The sequence below is a fragment of the Sinocyclocheilus rhinocerous genome, unplaced genomic scaffold, assembly GCF_001515625.1.
Source record: "Sinocyclocheilus rhinocerous isolate Xijiao unplaced genomic scaffold, SAMN03320098_v1.1 scaffold541, whole genome shotgun sequence".
Taxonomy (NCBI): Eukaryota; Metazoa; Chordata; class Actinopteri; order Cypriniformes; family Cyprinidae; genus Sinocyclocheilus; species Sinocyclocheilus rhinocerous.
The window spans coordinates 1014428-1034845 of NW_015658519.1; the positions used below are offsets into that span (position 1 = coordinate 1014428).

Sequence of the window (20418 nt, forward strand, 5' to 3'; positions counted from 1 at the left end):
TCATCTGGAAGTAAGTAACTGAAAGCACATTAGTGACGATTTGGCACGTTAAGAATTGCTCTCAGGTGTGAAACATTGAGTGTGACACTCGGAAGCCAATGCAACTTTAGTTACTTAAAGTCAAGTCAGAAGAATAAGCTGATTTCCACTAAGTAAGGTTCACGTGTGATTAAGACCATATGGCACCACTCCTGTGGGAACATTCAAGGACATAGTCATTTTTACTTTAATTCAGACTAAAACAACTTTTTTCCAATTGTTTTTGACTCTTAATAATTGAAGTAACAGCAGTTCAACTGTATGCATGACTTGTAAGTATAATTGCAGCCATCTGCTCAATTATATTAGTTATTATGTTTCTTGTCTCTAGGGCACTGAGCAAGCTTGAGCACCGTCAGGACATTCCAGCATCACCTGCCGTCTCATGAGCATGTAGATGCACTTAACCCTCAGGTCTGAAAGGAGCTGCATATGTCTGCTTGACACTTCATACTGATCTAAACAAGCTCATTCACTTTGCATTACGTTTGTTGTTTAATGCAAGAACTTCACTGACACTGACAGTTTTTTAAATAAAATCAGTCTTTATTGGTCTCTTCAAGACCAAACATATTTATAAAAACAATAGCAAAATGCTTTACTTTTTGGAAAACATAAATTATAAGCAAAAAGATAAAGAAATACATAATGATTATTTGTACAACATTTAAATAATATGGAAATCAGAACATGACCTTTTAAAGTTGGCAAGAATACAGCGGTAACGCTACGAAGAAAATGTATATTTCTGTTATTTACATGGAAGTGACAGCTATAGACATATAAAGGCAGTCAATGTGACTGAGAAAATGAATCTCCACAGGAACTCCTCATTTGATTTCAAAACAGGAAAATACACAAGTAGTCTCAGATCATTTAAGCTTTTGAAAAACAGCATGTGCGTACCAGAAAATAACTTCCACATTTAGATACTTGAAATGAATTGACAGGCAATTAACTTTTAGTGTTCTGCAGATCTATTAACGCATGTCTGTGGATAATGCCTTAAGATAAACAGTGCCTTTACAATAAGCATTCTCAAAAGTACTGGCTCAAGCTTATACAGCTTATTTGGTCCGTATTTTAGTGGCAAGGTTAATTTCTTCCCCAAGCTTTTGAGCTTTGGAAAGTGCTTGCAATGGTGCTTAACCATAAGGTCTTTTGACGTCACCCTGCCAGATTTGTCTAAACATGTAACAGATCCTTACAGTGGCCTGCACCATATAAAACATGCTGCTGCTTGCAGAGCTCCAGGCACATTTAGTTCTAATTAAAAGAGCCTATTTTTGTGCAGACAGGGATTTGAGTGTCCACCACATTCATGATTCAGACTTCGTCTGTTCTAACAAAGACACTCCTAATAGAGCTTTAGACCTTTACAGCACCAACACGTTATTTTGGCAGGTTACAAATGGTGGTTTCTCCACCCATATCATTGGTTAGGATCTCAGCAGAGGTCCTCTATGACTTGTTCTTGATCTCGGCGGGCGCAATCATCATGGTGGTGGTTTTCAGCGGGTAGTAGCGACCGCGCCAGGTCTTCCAGAACACCCCTTGCTTTCTCTGGTGCCTTTGCTTTGGTGCAGGAGTAACAAAATATCTGCCATTCAGGTTTGAGCGACCGCAATTGCTAAACCACCAACCACCTGGAAAGCCAAAAATAGAAACCACTTAGAACCACAACATCAGCCACAAAGAAAAAACCCTTTTATGGCCCATGGCATCATGATGCTACCTGATAGCTGTTTGGCACAGTTGAGGTCATTTTTCTGGTCGTTGTCTTTGTCGCGGGTGGAGAAGGGCACTCCAGATATTTCGGTGGACAGAGAGCTCTCCAGGTTCCCGGCAGGACTCCCCAGAATGCGCAAGGAATAGTTGCTCTCCTTGCCGTTCAGACGGAAAGGGTAGTTGATGGTCTGAACTTCATCCCGCCAGTCAGAGAACTGCACCTTGAGGATGTAGTTGCCGCCCTTGGACACAGAATGGATCTTTTCCAGGCCAAGCCAGAACTCGCCTGAAAGCGACATTTAAGAGGGATATTTAAGAACTCTGTGTACTCTGGTCTAGGAATAGGTCAGGAGATTTAGTCACTCTGCAATTAAATCATTTAAGGGCATTAGGGATACAGGATTTGACAATGTTTTCTCTCCAGCCAGAATTGATCTGATCCTCTATCCTTAGTCTGCCACTCTATAACCCTTATTAGTGAGTAAATCTCTACGCCTTAATCAAAGTGTACTGACAGATGTGGCTATTTGCTCAGAGCCTGTTGGTCACATGCAAAATTAAGTCAGTTCACATTGGATTCTTACCATTAAGGTTCCCAAAGCCAGTCTGGTATGCCTGCCAAAGTTGATCGAAGTCTACAGATCCATCTTGGCGTCTCTGGATGACTATCCATCCTCCTTCTGTGGATACACGCACAAAACAAGAGGATTACAAGCTGTTCTGAGTGATGCTTTGGGGATGGGGAGGCGATATCCAATGTGGTTTATGAACAAAGAAGCAATAGATGCTCATTTAAGAGGGATGTGAGATAAATGGACAAATAAAAGTGGCAGAAAATTGGTTCGCGCCACTCACCGGGTGTCATTTCGCAGAAGACCTCAAAAGGCTCAGAGTCAGTTGGCTGGATGGTGAACAGCCCGCTTGTGGTCTCACCCCTTAGGAACAACTCATGACAGTCAGAAGCCATAGCTGAAAGACACCAAAACACCACAAAAATATTCACATGTCTGCAAATGACCTTTACCCAAGCCTGTATCCAAACAGGGATTTAAAAAAAGGCACTAAATGGAAATTGCTCACACGTCTAGGGTAAAAGTTTATCACATTGCTTAATGGTGAACTAATCTTTATCTCAAACACAGAACCTTGAACGTTCCACCCAAGAATCCAAAAGCCAACATGGAATTTGTTTTGAACTCCAGGGCAATAGTCCAAGTCATCTGACGTGTTGCTATACACACTGACATATATTTCTCAGGCAAGTGTGGCAAACATCTGCCTAACAAAGGCAGTTTCACATGTGAATTCTGACCTGGCTGAAACAATTGAGGGTGTAAACATGACCTTTCCCCCAGTTCCCAAGCAGAGACTTCCCTCAGTAGAGCTACAAGCATTCCTTCCCCCTGCCCCCTTTAGTCCAGCCCTCCACGCCTGCTTCACGTGCACAGCACCCCTCTGCTGACATCACAATGCATGGGCAGTGAGTGATCCGGGAATGCCGAGGCTGCTGCTGCTATTTGAGGAGCAACTGCACAGGCCCTCAAGGGACTATGTGAGATGCGAGTCAGATGAATAATGAACAAAAATAAAAAAGATGAACAAAAATAATAATAATTTTTTTGGCACTCTCTGTCCGTTTAAAAATTGGATGCCCTACATTAACCGTAATTTTTTTTTTTTAAATTAAAATTAAAATTTGTTACACATCTATCTATCTGTGTGTGTGTAAACTTAAAAAAAAAATGAATGCAGCAGATTTAAAAGGATCAAAGCATATGGTTTTAAGTGAAGTGGCCTTCTTTAGTCTGGCACACTTCTCAGTGACTGCAATAAAAGGGGTGGTCTGTGTGAATGAGTAGAGGGGGGGCGGGTCTAAGGGGGATAGTCTGGCTCTGACAGATCTAGGGTAAAGGTTACACGTTTTCTGAGAGAAATTACGTGTTTTTTGGAGTGATCTCCACATGACAGGGAAAATCTGTATAAAGTTCATGGTCCAAAAATATGCACTCTGTACATGGTGTTCAGTGGATTAGAGCCAGGAAATCTAATCTAAAGTACAGGATATACTATATCTGAAAAAAAAGCCCTCCCTTTGCTCTTGGCCAGATTTGAAACAAATCTCTGCATGCTTGTGAGTCGTGACCCTGAGTTAACACAGTCCAAGACTGATGAACTCTCACACAATTGGAAGGCATCCAGGGAAACTTGTTTTTTAAAGCATTCTTTGGATCCCACTGATGTCAGAACTCGCCATGAGAGGCTTTATTGTGTTCGTTTGGATGACTGTTCTGGCCCATGTGTTTCTGATAGGTTCACCTTTCACCTACTTAGAGGTAGTCATTGCTTTGAAATGGAGTTTCCATTTTCAACCCTCACACAGAGTGTTAAAATACTTCTAAAAATCTCAATGTTAAATGTTTGAAATGTTGAGTCTTATTTCCATAAGACATTTCCCATATGTTTTCAAAATCGTTTCCCTAACATTATGCAGCATGTAACAAAACTAAAGGAGCAAAACAAGTGGCACAAGTCTCAGCATGTTTTTGATAAAGAGCAAAACCTCCTCTTGTATGTTTTTTAGATGCAATTATATTATTGTGTGTATTTGAATTATCAGAGACTGTGCAATAAGGCAGATTCATTATGTGAATGGAACAATTAGACTTCTTTTCGCCAGCATATAGATTTTGTGTCTTAGTAACTTTTGTGTATTTTTTTTATGAAACATTTTCAACATATTATTATATATAAAAAAACAGCTTTTAATTATATATATATATATATATATTCAGATGAACATCATCCTCCCGTTTGAGAGAAGACCGCTCGCTGTTCATATGAATCTACATGAATATTATGGGTAAGTTTGCAGTCATAGACTTAATATATTGACACCACACTACTTCATAGTTACATTATATTTTATTTTGTAGTATTCTTACCTGGTTTTGGAGGGTCCGAATGCGAACATTTTGTTTATCCAGTTTTTCTTGCTGTTGCTTGATGCGCTCGACTAAATCATCAATGCGCTTATTTTGCGCCTCCAGCATCCACTGAAATCAGAAATAGTTTGCGGTCAGTCTTTATTCACACTCAAAACATGGCCTTTTCCAAACCTCAGCAGACCGCAACGATAATCATGGAGTTGTTGACAATTAAGTTCCTATTTTCCAGTATAACCGGTCTTGTACACAGCTTTTTTTCTGTACATCGTTATGTTACAGTAACATGAACTCGCAAAGTGAGTGAAAAACTATATATATACATCTGCATGCGTATGAAACACTTAAGGTTCTGTTAAGCTTGTTTCTTGCTGAGACATGTATCAAGGGGCAAAGGTCAACACACTTCAAACTTTCCTGGAGGTCAGTAGGCTTTGTCACTTTCTTTGTATGAACAGCTGCTACCTTGCACGTAGGCTACTACACGGCTCTTGAGTTCATGCCATGAGTGGCTCTTGTGCTCTATTGGAAATGCAGGTTTTTTTTTAAAACCACATAAACCTATCCAAATAATTCTTGATTAGTTAATTGAAGTATTTAGAAAATGATTTTAACACATATATGCAAATGCACAACCAAACATTACAATGCATATCAGGCAATGTTGTTAGCCTAAGGTTAAAATCCTAGACAATATGCTTCACATTCTTTTAGCCCTGAAATTAGTTTTTTTTTCAACTACCTGAATGGTTCGGGCATCGCTGTAGTTGCCGTTGGCAGCTTCCAAACCCTCTCCTTGCATCAAGCCATCTACTTTTTCTTCCAGCTTATTCATCCTCTCATGGTCCTTCTTCCTGTCTTTAAGCAGCTCTTCCGTCTCCTCCCGCAGATCCATGGACATGTTTAGGACCACGTTCTCACGTTCTTCCAGACTCTGGGCTTTTGCTTTCAATGCCTCACTGTCTTCTTGAAGCCGTTGTGTCAGCTTGCCTAGCTCGGATATGGTGAAGTTGAAGACCTTCATCTTGATGGTGATGTCTCTCACCTGGCCTTTGGTCTTGTCCACATGCTCTTTAAGACCCTGACCTAGCTGCAGCAACCCATGTGCTAGCACATTAACATCATCCCATGCTGCATACTGAACTCTCTTCTCTTTTCCAGTAGCAGCTCCTCTCCTTTCCAGCGGGAAGCTCATCCCGGAGCTCGCCAAGACTGTGATGCATAGCAGATTTGCCAGTGGTACCTTCATCTTGCTCGTTGGTGTCTGTGGTTGTCTGGTTATTCTAACTTGTAGTAGAGACCGGTTAGCTGTCGCAGTATTCTCAAGAGCACAGGCTCATGCGGTTGAAAGGCTAACTTGTTTTTATACCCTTTCTGAGCCATCTAGTCTGTTCTGATTGGTTGGCCATTTGGAGGGAGTGTGTGAGTCTGCTCAGGTTTCAACCTCCTCCCCCTTAACCATATATTTGCTTCGAATGTGGACCATGATGTAAGAATGGACTCGGTTGCAACCAGAAAACCTGTTAATTGAAAAATTTTTTTCAACATATAATGAAAATTGAGTGTAGGTCTTCAACAATAATGAATATTGAGCAATTTATGTTTGTATGTGGACTTATATTGACTTTTAGTCAGTGGTTTCATTGATTAATTCTAATTATATTAACATTTTTATTACACTAATTCCCACAAACAGTCCTACTGAGACTATTAAATTGTAAAGGACATATTAAATCTCACAAATCAAATGTGAATGATTTCAGTTTGGTGCATCCTGCCCTGTTTAATGTCCAAATAGTGGACATTTATAAAATATACATTACATAGAAAACTACATATATAAATTATCTAGCTTAGAGAGAGAATATAGTGGAATTGGTGTGAATGGACACCGGGGTTTTCCCAGTATGAAGTCATTATTAAGCCAGAGGCTTTGTGTAGAGAGACGAGGTGAACGTGCCGCAGCTGAGCGCTGTGGTCTGTTCCTCTGTGAGCACAGAGCAGTGTGAGAATTAGGGGAAAGTTCACGCTCCCAGAAAGCCAGCATTCACTGGAGGTTTCTGAAGACTACGCTCAGATACCTCTTTAGGTGATGCCTGAGAGTTTGTCTCTCCCATAGAAAAGCAATACTCCTGTGTTTTTAGCTGTTTTGTCTTGTGATACAAAGGACTTGGTGTTTATTCCAGGGGGTGATATCAAAGTACAAGTGTTACAGAGTTGACCTTTCAGCTTTCGAGAGCTTTTCAGGTTTTCAGAGAGAGGTTTGCTTGTTTTTACAGTGTACTTTGCAGACATGGTCAAAACAGGATTTGAAAGGGTATTCAGAAGTGGAGCAGAAGCCAGGACTTGATTGTTTGTTAACATTATAGCCACGTCTGGAATTATATGTTTAATGGAGCTATCCTTCAAATGTTTGGGGTCAACAAGATGTTTTAAAAAATAATTCATACTTTTAATCAGCAAAGATGCATTAAATTGATCAAAAGTGACAGTAAAGAAGTTGTTACAAAAAAGTCTATTTGAAATAAATGCTGTTCTCTTGAACTTTCTTATTGATCAAAGAATTCTTAAAAAAATGTATAAAGGTTTCTACAAAAATATTAAGCAGCACAACTGTTTACAACATTAGTAATAATAAAAAATGTTTCATAAGTGCATAAGAGACTTCTTTCAAAAATATTCAAAACTTTTACTGACCCCAAACTTTTAAACAGTATAATGTATGACTTTGGCTTTACTCAAAACTGTGCAGAAAACGTCATCGTAATAATTAAACGCCCTTAAATGCTTGTATAATCTGTAATGCGATGCAGCTAGAAAAACACTTCACTTGAACTTCAAGCCTAAAGGGTGTTTCATGATTAATGCTGGATCGACAAAGCATTTTCTCATTCCAGTCCTTGTAAACAACTCTCAGGGTGTGTTTGCTTTCTTAATGCCAGTGACATGCAGCAAACAAAAAAACAAACACTTACTCAGTTGTTTCAGCTGGTCCCATAATGGCATGAACGCCTTTTGGTGGATCACTTTAATTGAATCACAAAACCTGTCATTGTTTTGACACTGATATTTTGGCTGCATGTTCGGTTAGTACTTGTAGAGCTGCTTAACAAAAAGACAGAGAATGATATCTTAAAACAGTAGTTACTGATGAACAAAAGACTCACAGATCTGGCAGGTCAGAACATTAGGCATGGGATTTTAATGTAAGCATCATCTGGGAGGCATATATGCATCTCTCCTACAGCCGAAGTCTTTTCAGATGCTCAGTAGCCCTGAAGAGGATCATTAGCATTTGAATGACAGGGATATTCAGTATCTGCCCTGTCTACGAGTTTCCCAGAAACACTGATGGCAGCAGTTAGTCATCCGCCCGAATCACGCTGCCGGAACCAAAGAAACAGCTGCATTTTTTGACTCTAATATGGTGTCACTCCCAGCGGGACGACCTTTTACCCACATTCTAAATGTGTAACATCTGCATCACAGAAGATTTTTTGCGAAAGAGGCGCTATAGGTGCATAAGCTATAGATGTCTGAGGATACTGTTAACTGAGTCACTGTCAAAATGGAAAAAAAGTGCTGCACTTCTTTTGAGGAAGTTATAATACAATAATGTTTTAGTAACCAGTGGTTAACAAAAGCATTACTGAGGTCTTGGTTTAGTAGACAACACATAAATCATGCTCTTGTTAGCTGTCACATGATGAACATATGACTCTATTGGATTTATTCTCCTTTTGGATCTTTCAGGTTAAAAGTTATTCGCCTTCATTTCCATTCATCCGTATATCAGAAACATTTTGATTTCCCTTAATTGATGCTGGACTGTAAAGTACAGTATTTTTACATCTACATTCCAGCTTTAGTTAGATGATATCTGTGGATGATTGCATCATAAAAGTGGCCGCCCATGTATAAACTGTATCTGTGACTCAGGTTTAACACAACCGGTTTTGCTTTTTTTATCCAGAGGACTGTATTACAGGAAATTCTTCTGTGTGTTATTCACAGCTCATATTTACAATGAACACTGGCATATGAGCACGTCGCTTATGCTCACCGAGGCTGCATTTATTTGAACAAAAATACAGGAAAAACAGCAATATTGTGAAATATTATGAAGATATTTAGAATAACTCAATATATTTAAAATGTAATTTATTCCTGTGATGGCAAAGCTGAATTTTCAGTCTTCAGTGTCACGTGATCCTTCAGAAATAATTCTAATATGCTGATTTGCTGCTCAAGAAACATTTCTCAATATTACCCGTGTTAAAAACAGCTGCTTAATATATTTTTGGAAACCATGACCTGATTTTTTTCAGGATTTTTTGATGAATAGGACGTTTAACAGGACGGTGGTGTATACTGGAACCATACTGTTGCATAGTAAATGTGACTTTAAATATCCTGAGCATGACTTCAGTCATAAGATTTGTACCGTCATAGTGTGGTTATCCTCTTCTGCATACAGGGTTTGTGATGTTTATATGAGTGTGATGTTGAAGACTATGTGAAACTTGTAATTACACCTGTTAAAGTGGCCCTATTTATGTATTTATAACACATAGATAACTACATGTTGCATGCTTGCATGCAACAGTATGTTTCAGTTAATGAAAAGATAAACTGAAATATACTGAAAATAAAACTTCTTTGCTCAGAGCAGAACTTAAGTACTCCAGAACAGTTTGTTCTGGGTGGACACTAAACCACATCTGGGCATGTATTCAGCAGTGTACGTGCTTGGAAGGAGAGCGTTTTGGGACTGTCCAGAGAACATTCTTCTGCCTCCTTGTGGTCAAATATAGAGGTTAACGTCCCTCAGCCCAAATCCTGCAGATCGGCACATGGCCTTCATCACCGCCTCATTCAAACAGTTGAGAACCACTGGAAGTAACACATTTCCTGTCTGGTTAGAACACCTATAGGGTTAAAATGGCCTGCAGTGAATATTTTCTCTGACGTGCTTTCTGTACATATCTCTTTATGGAGCTATTGTGTTGTTTCCTCCTCATTTTGCTTAGATAACAAACTCAGATACACAGTCGGATGTATGCATTTGTAAGTCTTACATATAGTGGAGTCTAAAGGTCTAAGGTCCTGACTGTCCAGCATTCTTCTGCCTCCTTGTGGTCAAATATAGAGGTTAACGTCCCTCAGCCCAAATCCTGCAGATCGGCACATGGCCTTCATCACCACCTCATTCAAACAGTTGAGAACCACTGGAAGTAACACATTTCCTGTCTGGTTAGAACACCTATAAGGGTTAAAATGGCCTGCAGTGAATATTTTCTCTGACGTGCTTTCTGTACATATCTCTTTATGGAGCTATTGTGTTGTTTCCTCCTCATTTTGCTTAGATAACAAACTCAGATACACAGTCGGATGTATGCATTTGTAAGTCTTACATATAGTGGAGTCTAAAGGTCTAAGGTCCTTTTCTTTATTATTTCTTTATTGTAATTATTTAGAAAGAATAAAAGTTGAATAGATTTTTTTTAATGACAGCGTAACTTGAGCTGCAATAACAAGTTTGTGTTAAACCTGATGATCATATTCTAAATCTTAACTATTTCGTATTCATTAAAAAAAAAATATATATTTTTGTAAAATCCTAAAATATTGTTTATTTACCATTTACAATTTTTAAATCCAGATATTTTTTGTGTGTGACCTCTTTTGGACTCCACTGTATATACAGTGCTATATAATAGTTCTTTAGAGTGTAATTTCTAGGTCCATAAATTAATATTTATCCACAGGCATTTTGCAACCAAAAAAAAAAAAAAAGTGTAAAACTCACAACACAACTGTGCAAAAATATAGTCATCCAGAAGCCATTATCATGAAAATAAAGTAATATACTTCTTTAGATTCCATAAGAAATATAATTGAATAAAATCCTATGAAATGTTTAATATCATCAGTTCACATTAGATTAAATAAAAAATACAGTTCTGATCATAAGTTCATATACCCCTATTAAAGAGGACCATCTAAACCTTTAAATGGGATATTTTGGATATTTCAGACGATTTTGTCTTGTGGAATATATGTAAATGTCTGTTATGTCAAATAGCTTGGAGCGACTGTGTAATGTTGTGTCTCAATCAAATCAAATCAGCAGTGGACAACAGCTTGGCACCATCGGGATAGTTTAATATGACACTCTGATATGCGCCCTTTCAGTTATGCCGTTATTTTGTTGAGCATTCATTCAGATCCTGCAAAGATGAGAGACAAACTGACTTAAAATGCAGTCTTGTATTCTCATTCACACTGAAGTATGCATGGTGCATCTCTGAATCTGTTCAACTCTTGAGACTGGGAAAGCACGATGCACATACTTTGCAGATGCATAAATGTCTTAACAGTTTTCAGCTGTGTACACTGATACTGATCCATACAAGTTTAGGCACAGGACCATATTATTGATTTTAGACAATAAACACTTCTTTTTTGAATTTATAAATTTATTTTGAACAATAATATACTGGCACTGTGGGGAAAATGGTCATATGCTGACTGGCAAAACTGAAAGTGTATCATAATCTAAAACATTAAGATGCATTTAATCTTTTTTTATTTTTCTATTAAATGTGATGCACAGTTGGGTTTTAATTGTAGCTGATGTTCATTCGCTCGCCCCAGACATTTAGTCTATATACATATGCAAGCTGCTTTTTATACACAAGTTTCACTTCTCTACTTCTCTCTCTTTTTAAAATAATAAACCATAGGCCTTTTTAATTTCCTGTGACACATACAAGATTTCCTTTTGAGGAGTTGGGTGTTCATAGAACCGGTTCTAGAGAAATGACTAGTGCAACACTTAATGCTTCTGAGTAAAGCGACTCATAAATAAAGTAATTGTCACATAAATCGTTTGCTTTTTCATCAGCAACGAGCCAATGTTTAACAATCATTTTGAAATTGCCAGATTAATGAATATATGCCTTGTGTATCTGTAAACAATGTAATTTTTCTTGCATATTCACCCCTGGATGCCCTGTTAGCTCTAGAACCAGGTTGCAGCCCATCGTGTAACATTCCTGTCAGTGAAGCTTGATTGGAGTTCAACATGTTAGAAAACACTTTCTAGTCGGGACCTATTTAACTTTCAGAACATCTGCTATAGTCAACCCCCAGTGAAACATTAGGGAATTGTTAACCTTTAATCCCCTAAGGAGTCCTAGACAAGTGGCAAAGCAAACGGAAATCTGGGAGCATGCAGACAGTGCATTTTTCCATGATCTGCAAAGATGATATGCCACATGTCTATACATATTCCAGAAGCGGAAAGATGTTTAACTCTGTGGGAACTGGATGGGATGTACAGAAAATCTACCTCACACACGTTGGTGCCTTTTTCAGAGAACCAAAGAACCAGAGAATCCATTGTGAGATCTACTGTCTGCTGGTTCTTCATTTAAAGATACTATGTTTCTATATCTATATTTTTTTAATAGCATGTATTTATCTACTTTTGCACCACCAACCAAAATAGTTCCATACAAATCCGAAGCAGAATAATAAACCGTCACGTCTCTGAGTAGTGGAGTTTTGGTAATGAATAAATCAGTGAATCAGTTAATGATTCTTAAAAATACAGCCAGAAGCTGTGTCCCAATTTAGGGACTGTATCCTTGAAGGCCGCATTCCAAGACCGAATGCGTCACAGCGTTGCAACGAAGAATGTCCCATTTCCAAGCCTCATACAAACTGTAAACTTGCTCATAAACTTCAGCTGTCGTACTTGCTAGGCGACAAGAGCAACCTTAAGACAGACCGTCCCATTTAAACAACACTCAGTTCAACCTTCACAGGGGCTAAGGATGCAGACACAGCTACAGTTGCAGTATTGTTTCATTTCAAAGTCAATCAGTGTTTTGAAATGAATCTGTTGAATGAAAGATTCGATGACTTTTTCCACCTACTGGTGTAACAAACAAACCTGCAAAGAGTCGCTGATAATCTCCTCTGCTAATGCATTAGACCTGTCTGAAACACAAATACAGACAAGTGGAGTGATACATATGGCAACTAACTGTTGTCTAAAACATAATAAAGTACATGTATGAATATTCACGTATGTACATTCCGGCAACTGTTCCATTACTGCAAGCAAGAACTTTTCCTTTCAAAATCATGTTTATTGATGCCATTTTCAAGAAACTCCATGATGAAAAAAAATAAAAAATAGGCCAAGAGCGACAGTTGATTCATGCATGAGTTCATGCTGTCTGCTTTGTCTAATATGACAGCCTGTTATTGAAATACTGTGGTCTTTGTTTCCAGTCATGTTCCTTTTGGTGTCTAGTAACCTGTTCTTGAAAACAAAACAGACTGAGTGCAGGAAAACTCCTAACACAAGATTGACACACACAGATATATGGCATCACATTATACATGTGCAGACACTGTTACATAACTGCAACACTTAATTATTATTACATTATCACTCATATTTTTAATGCATATATGAGTTGTGCCTAAATTTATAAACTCTGAGTGACCTAAAGCAATAACAGTAAAATCTAGATAGCAGACTTGTTTTCCACAGATAAAACCAGCATTGTTGATTACACTTTTTCTTTTTTATAAGGCCATGTATTGTCTAATCAGGCTTGTTTGTGATTTGTAGTTCTCAACCTTAGCATGTTCACCATAACATCAGAACATAACATCAAGTGCCCTTGAACCTTGCCTTGTTTCACTTCTATTGGCTTAGCTTGGTGAAAAACATACTGCTGTCGTCTTGAGACAAAACAAGAACTACAACTAAAGATTTGGTTCCTCGTTATAGTGAAAACAACACAATAATAGGATAAACTATTTCCAAATATTTTGATGAAGTAAGATGTTAACGTGCACTACTGTTCAAAAGTTTGAAGTTAGTATGATTTTTTAAATGTTTTTGAATAAAGTCTCTTATGCTCAACGAGGCTGCAAAATACAGTAAAACAGTAATATTTTGAAATATTATTGCAAAATAAAATAACAGCAATATTGTCAAATATTATGAACATATTTAGAATAACTGTTTTCTATTTTAATGTATTTTAAAATGTAATTTATTCCTGTTATGGCAAAGCTGAATTTTCAACAGCCATTACTCCAGTCTTCGGTGTCACACGATCCTTCAGAAATCATTTCTTCTTATTATCAATGTAGAAAATAGTTGTACTGTTTAATATTTTTGTGGACAGTTGAGGACAGTGTACTTTAATTAAATGCTACATAGTCTAGGGATTGCTCATTTTTTGTTCCTTAAATGTTTTGTGCGCACTCATTTTTATACACTGTTGCTGAGGTCAAAGTTAGCTTGTCCTGCAGTAACCTCTGTGCTCTGTGAAAATGATTAAAACTATCCTTGGGGCTTTCGCTACTCAAAAAGAACATCATAAACAAGGGTCATTCACAGAGCCGGCAGCAGTAAATCACTGTGGTTTCCTGTAGTACTGCACAGTTACAGTTTTTTACGATTGCTTACACACTAAAATTAAACTTTTCCAACAATTAGCAAAACCTTACACTCAAGGAGCAAAACACAAGGCTAGATTTGCACAACTGTAAGCACACTGTCAGCTTCACACTATTTGCAAAACATTACACACAGTGATTTGCAAAACACTAAACACACTTGTATACATCAGACACAGAAGTATATCATGATGTCACTTCCTTGCAATTCCAAAGCACTGACTGTCAAATTACCACACCTATGAGCCAATCTGTTAAACACAGCCATCAGGTGCACAAACACATGATTGCTAAATTGTAGACACACCAATCAGGTTTAAGCACTATAAAAATGCAGCAGGTAGGCTCACCTGCCTTCAACTGGTGAAAAACATACTGCTGTCGTCTTGAGACAAAACAAGAACTACAACTAAAGAACGGTGCATTTGGTTCCTCGTTATAGTGAAAACATTACAATAATAAGATAAGAAAAATATTTTGATGAAGATGTGCACAAAGGTTTGCGGTTGGTACGATTTTTTTCTTGTTTTTGAATACATCTCTCAATGAGGCTGCATTTATCTGATCAAAAATACCGTAAAAACAGTAATATTTTGAAATATTATTTAAAAAAACAAAACAGCAATATTGTCCAATATGAAAATATTTAGAATAACTGTTTTCTGTTTTAATATACAAATATTTTTAATCGGCTAAAAACACATCTCTTCCATCTTTATTTGACCCTCTAACTCTAACACTCATTGTCCTCATTTGTAAGTCGCTTTGGATAAAAGCGTCTGCTAAATATAAATGTAAATGTAATATATTTTAAAATGTAATTTATCCACATGATGCAAAGCTAAATTGTCAGCATCATTACTCCAGTCTTCAGTGTCACACGATCCTTCAGAAATCATTCTAATATCCTGATAAGGTGCTCATGAAACATTTCTGATTATTATCAATGTTGAAAAAAGTTGTGCTGCTTAATATTTTTGTGGACAGTTGGGGCCAGTGTATTTCAATTAGATTTAATTAAATGATACAAAGTCTAGGGATTGATGTTTTTGTGCACTTTTGCTGAGGTCAAAGGATCCTTGTCCTGCAGTAACCTCTGTGCTCGGTGAAAATGAACATCATAAACAAGGGTCCGTCACAGAGCCGGCAGCAGTAAATCACTGCCGTTTCCTGTAGTACTGCACCGTTAAAATGTGCGCCTGGTCAGCACAAAGGAAACAGAGAAGGGTCAAACCTCTGCTCACTGACCCAAGGGAAACTCAACGCTCCAGTGGCACAGTGATGTTATTTAACGGATGTGGAGGCACAGCTGCCCTACTTACATTGAACAAAGGTTACGTGTCTATAATGTAACAGGTCAGGGTCGATTCTCACATTAAAAAGAAGCACAGTAGTACAAAAAAAGAATTAAAACATAAGCCAGTTTAACTGTTAAAAGTAACACACTGCAAAAGATTTTGGCCTTCATCTGTCAATATGATAAAAGCACTGAATAATTCAATATCAGTTGTTTCATTTTCTCCTATGTCTTCATTGTGCACCATGAGGGTGTTTACTGCAGATCACAAACCCGGGTGAGTTTGTCCGACAGTCACCCCTGTTTTTCTCCCCTGAGAGAAAGATGAGACCTCAGGGGCATCAAGATGGGGGGGGAATTTGTCTCTGGATAAACATGTATGCTATGCCATGCACGTATTTGCAGTGAAGACACCTTCATATCAGATCACAGTCAATATGTAAATTTACAAGAAATTATTTCTATCTATTTCCCCCCAGTTCCTCTTTTCAGATGTTGGAGGAAGTTTAATGCAAACTTTGATGTCTTTTGTTTGAGTGGTATGACTTTACTCCTTTAGGGCAACTGTCATTAGGCAATGAACTAGTTTAGCTGAGTAAGGGTGATTTCAACTTGTTTTATTAAGACTACAGTTCATGGTTTTCAAAAACACAGAAACACTATCATTTATTGAACATGGAGATATTTCAAAGTATCTAATAAGTAGATTCACAAGCTTTATTTGTATTAGATGATGAGATTAACATTCTTTTAAACTTTTTAATGATTTTGTAAGAGTAACAAGTGAACAGGCCTTGTTTTTAAACAGTATGTGAAATATAAAATATAAATGTCAGCAAACACTGCAGGACCAAAATAATCCTATAGTGTCTTAAATCTCCAAATTATGTTAGAATGGCCTAGTACTTTGGTCTGGCTTAAACAGCTATTGCCTTTGTGCAAATATTAGCAAAGGATTGTATTTGATTCACCCTTAGTTTGTACATGTCATGGATAAACCCAATACTGGCAATTAAAGAGAAAAAAAAAAGATTTAAAAAAAGTATAAAGCATGTGTTCTATTTACGAATTAATTTTAATATTAACAAAGGAAAGAGACTTTCAAATGAAAACTAATATGTTAAATTAACTACAAGACATGAGCTGTAGGGATTTATATTCAAATATGTTGCGCCATTAAAGGTAAAAGGTGAAGACAGTGAGCACAGATGCTCCAGAGCATCATTTTATAAGACACCAGGGGGTGGACAAAAACTGTAATCAAAATAAACCATGATCCTCTGACCTGAACACCTGCAAATGTGTTCAGAGCTTATAGCAGGACCACACAGTTTGACAGCTCGATTCTACACACCAACTGTTTAAGATTACCCTGACAAAACTGTGTAACAGGCCATACTTACAACCAATAGTGCCCTCTAATGGACATCCAATGAACAGCGACCATCCATCAACAGACACGTAGTCAATCTTCTCAAATGTAGGAGGTTGACGACGTTTCTGATGATACATACTAAATTGTTTGAGTCGCTGTTCATTCTAAAACTTCATGCAGCTACACCCAAACACATCATGCTATTATTGTACCAAGGAAGTTAGTAAAAAAAGGCAGATAAATAATTTTTTTTACTAACAGCTTCTTGGGAAAACAAGCATCATGTTCTTACTTGAATATAATGCAATTGCATTTTAAGCAATTTTACACATGACCATAACTACGTATTAGATTTGAATTAGGATTTGTAAAAATTCATTGTGACAACTTGAAACACTTACCCTTTACTATACAAGCTTTCTCAGCAATCCAAAAATTTTAGACTTATCACTATATTATTTGGATGTTGAATTTTAGGGTTGGTTTAAAGCCCAATACATTTGATATGTAGTTGGTACTCAGAATCAGATACATAGTTTGAAATCTCACTTTCTCTATACACACACAAATCATTTGACACATCTAAACTCTAGAGTACACAAAATTGAATTGCTTAGATCTGGTTTGGATCTGATTGAATCTCACATTAAACTGGGGAAATGTGCTATTAGTACTTAATAGGAATTGTAAAACTCAAGGTAACATTAAACATTCATAAAAACAAATTAACGAGGCGGCCAACTTATTCACAAAGACACTTTATTTCAAACTGCGCAGAAATGACATTGTACTGCCAACTGTAGAGCTGATGTTGATGCTCTCCACGAGTACTGCTTTGGCCACTGCAGGTCTTCACATGAGCACTGCTGGGAGAAACAGACAAATGGTTATGATCAACGGTCAAGCACAACCATATCCATCCAGAATACCTACTGGAAAAGGGTCTTCAAGTCACTGTGGCAATTTATTGCGACTGATATTGCCTTAATTACCATATGTTGTAAGGAATACGATTAGAGTCTAGCATACAACAGACAATCATTAAGCATAATTTGAAAACTGGGAGAGATAACTTTTTAGACACTTTTCAGTCAGATTTACCGAGTATTAAAACTTGACAATTGTATCTTATGCATAAAAGACCTTTTTACATTAAAACCTATTGCTTTATTTCTAAGCATTATCATTCCCATCTAAAACATATGACAGGAGAATCTGCGGTGATCAATATATTTACAGCTGTGAATGATGTTTACTGACCTAGCGAAGCCTCCTGGCCTCTCTTTCAGACTCCAGAAGTGTCAGGACATCTCCTTCTCTTACTGGGCCCTTCACGTTCCTGATGATGGATCTGTTGCTGTCATCCATGAACTCAACGCGCACCTATGGAAGGACAATATGTTAAGTCTTAAGAAAAAGAATCAAACTAATACTTTAAAATGAATTCAACTGCATACCAAATTTGACAGCAACAAATCACATTTTTAATGTCCAACTACAATATCTAGAGATTTCCATCAAAATTATGAGGGAAAACATATTTTCGCATAACGTGTCATACGGAGCATAAACATTTACAATATTTACTAAATTTATAGATTCTAACATGTGCAGTTACAAGCTAGGATATTAGTCTCCTGCAAAATACATCGTCACTCTTATAAAGTGACTTATTAGAAAACACAACGTAATTAAATTCCAGGACATAAAACGATATTTTTCTTCATCAAATAATCCGCAAAAAACGTCCCTGCTCGTGTTGCACATGACACGGAGCATGAGTTTTGTCTGAGCTCACCTGGGTACACTGTCCCTGGGAGCCGGTTCTTCCCAGCACTTTAGTAACCTGTAACAAAAAACACGATTAACACCAATATAACTGACATTATTAAACGTGATGTGTGGTGAAAACAGCATTATATGCAGCTGTTCGCCATCAAAACTGCTGGATAGCAATATGCTAATGCTAACTAAAGGCCTAACGACACACGCCGCTATATTTTTGAGCGTACTGTGGGATGATTATGAGATTCTTTTAAGATGAATGAGACTCGAAATTAAATATCTTTGATCTTACGCGTATTATATTGCATTATTCAACCGGAAATATTCATTAAATTATTTTTTTCTTACTCTAGCGAGTTTGATGGGCTGCACGCGGCTTGCATCCATGATTTCAGCTTAGTTCGGAAAGGAAGTCACGTGGTCTCGACGGGTTTTATATACCCACAATAAAATGCACATTTTCAATTGATCAGGTTTTATTTTCAGTTATATGTTGGTATAGTTTTTAAAAATGCAATAGACTAAAAAATAGATTTTGTGTTAATAAAAAGATAATTTTACAGTAACAACAAACCTGTTTCCGGTTCCGGGACCATGAGGGAACTTACTGGGCGAATTCCAAACGGAAGTGAGCATCCCTATGCCCTACTCCCTTCGAAGAGCAGAGCCCTTGAAGTGTGTTCTTTGAAGGGTGTAGGGAATTACTGTCTCGTATAAGCGTTTGGAACTCCCTTGGCGAAGGGAATAACTGACCAAATGTTACCTTGACAACGCTGCGCGTGCGTGCAGCATTCAGCACTCCACCAGTTGAATGCAAATATATATTTATTCTCATTATTATTATTATTTTATTCAAATATTTCCTAATTGTGTCTTATTTACTATTAAGCTTTTTTCAAACTAAACTTGCTTAAACTTGCTTACACTACCATCTTAAATAATATTTCTGACGAAAAATATTTTGTATTACATCAAAATAAAGACAAATTTAATTAGCCTATCCTACTTACATTTGTGTCGAAATCAACCATATCTTTGCTTTAAAATGCGTCGCAAGATCTCCTAACTGAAGATCACATGATCACAAACGGAAATCACTTCCGTGAAGTGATCATGGTATGTTCCCTTCGCTACCGGACTTCTGGAAGGGCCCTTCGCGAAGGGATTCAGTTGTTCACTTTCGTTTGGAACGTCCCTACAAATGGCGTCCCCTTCCCGAAGTGCCCTTCAACGGCGCAAAAAAGCCGTTTGGAATTCGCCCTATTGATCCAGGACCAGCTGTATGTACAACCAAAGAGTATACTCTTTGGTACAACTGTACAAATCACGCTGAAGATAGTGCGTTATAGATATAAGATAGTGATTATGTCAGTATGATTATTTTTAAACATAGGTTCGACCATACGATATTGTAGACTATAGTATTAATAATAATGCAGGTCTATGAGATTCTGTGAAGTAATGGGATATGTAAAAATTTGTTAAAAGTGTTATCATGCTAAAAAAAAAGTGCTTAATCATCATGCTTGATCATGCATCATGTGGTAATTAAACAGAAAATGAATAAATAAAGTCAAAATTATCTGTAGTATGGTTTGAAATGAAGAAGAAGAAAAAAAATCGACACACCCTAAAAACACAGAAGAGACATCTATGACCTATGCAAAGAACTTGTCAAGCACTTGTATAACATTTACTTGAGTTACACATAATTATTGTAGTTTTGTCAAAACATATATTGAAACTGATATAGAATTTTCCAT

The 20418-nt window shown here is 37.3% G+C and overlaps 2 protein-coding genes across 3 annotated transcripts; both read right to left on the minus strand.

Moving 5' to 3' along the window:
* Positions 1-570: 570 nt before the first annotated feature.
* On the minus strand, positions 571-5978 carry LOC107722496 (angiopoietin-related protein 4-like). Its single transcript, XM_016530862.1, has 7 exons — positions 5452-5978; positions 4710-4820; positions 4556-4610; positions 2623-2817; positions 2352-2447; positions 1775-2053; positions 571-1685 (listed from the first exon to the last, which is right to left on the minus strand). Exons 1-7 carry the CDS (start codon positions 5956-5958, stop codon positions 1501-1503), a joined length of 1428 nt encoding a protein of 475 aa, XP_016386348.1. The 5' UTR covers positions 5959-5978; the 3' UTR covers positions 571-1500.
* Positions 5979-17612: 11634 nt separating this feature from the next.
* On the minus strand, positions 17613-19101 carry rps28 (ribosomal protein S28). Of its 2 annotated transcripts, none has more exons than XM_016530883.1 (4): positions 19004-19101; positions 18669-18716; positions 18131-18253; positions 17613-17733 (listed from the first exon to the last, which is right to left on the minus strand). In XM_016530883.1, the coding sequence occupies exons 1-3, from the start codon at positions 19040-19042 to the stop codon at positions 18131-18133; spliced, it is 210 nt and encodes a 69-aa protein (XP_016386369.1). In that variant the 5' UTR covers positions 19043-19101; the 3' UTR covers positions 17613-17733. The 2 variants fall into 2 exon arrangements, with proteins under 2 accessions (XP_016386369.1, XP_016386370.1); XM_016530884.1 differs by having other exon boundaries at positions 17613-17736.
* Between the last annotated feature and the right edge of the window lie 1317 nt (positions 19102-20418).

Excerpts from the sequence above, each read along its gene's own strand:
- rps28 (XM_016530883.1), bottom strand. The coding sequence starts at position 19,042 with ATGGATGCAAGCCGCGTGCAGCCCATCAAACTCGCTAGA. Across the intron at positions 18,717-19,003 it reads AGCCCATCAAACTCGCTAGA|GTTACTAAAGTGCTGGGAAG; the intron begins GTAAGAAAAAAA and ends TTTTTGTTACAG. Across the intron at positions 18,254-18,668 it reads CCCAGGGACAGTGTACCCAG|GTGCGCGTTGAGTTCATGGA; the intron begins GTGAGCTCAGAC and ends GTCCTTCCATAG.
- LOC107722496 (XM_016530862.1), bottom strand. The coding sequence starts at position 5,958 with ATGAAGGTACCACTGGCAAATCTGCTATGCATCACAGTCTTGGCGAGC. Across the intron at positions 4,611-4,709 it reads TTCGGACCCTCCAAAACCAG|ATTCATATGAACAGCGAGCG; the intron begins GTAAGAATACTA and ends ATATTCATGTAG. Across the intron at positions 1,686-1,774 it reads CTGTGCCAAACAGCTATCAG|GTGGTTGGTGGTTTAGCAAT; the intron begins GTAGCATCATGA and ends TTGGCTTTCCAG.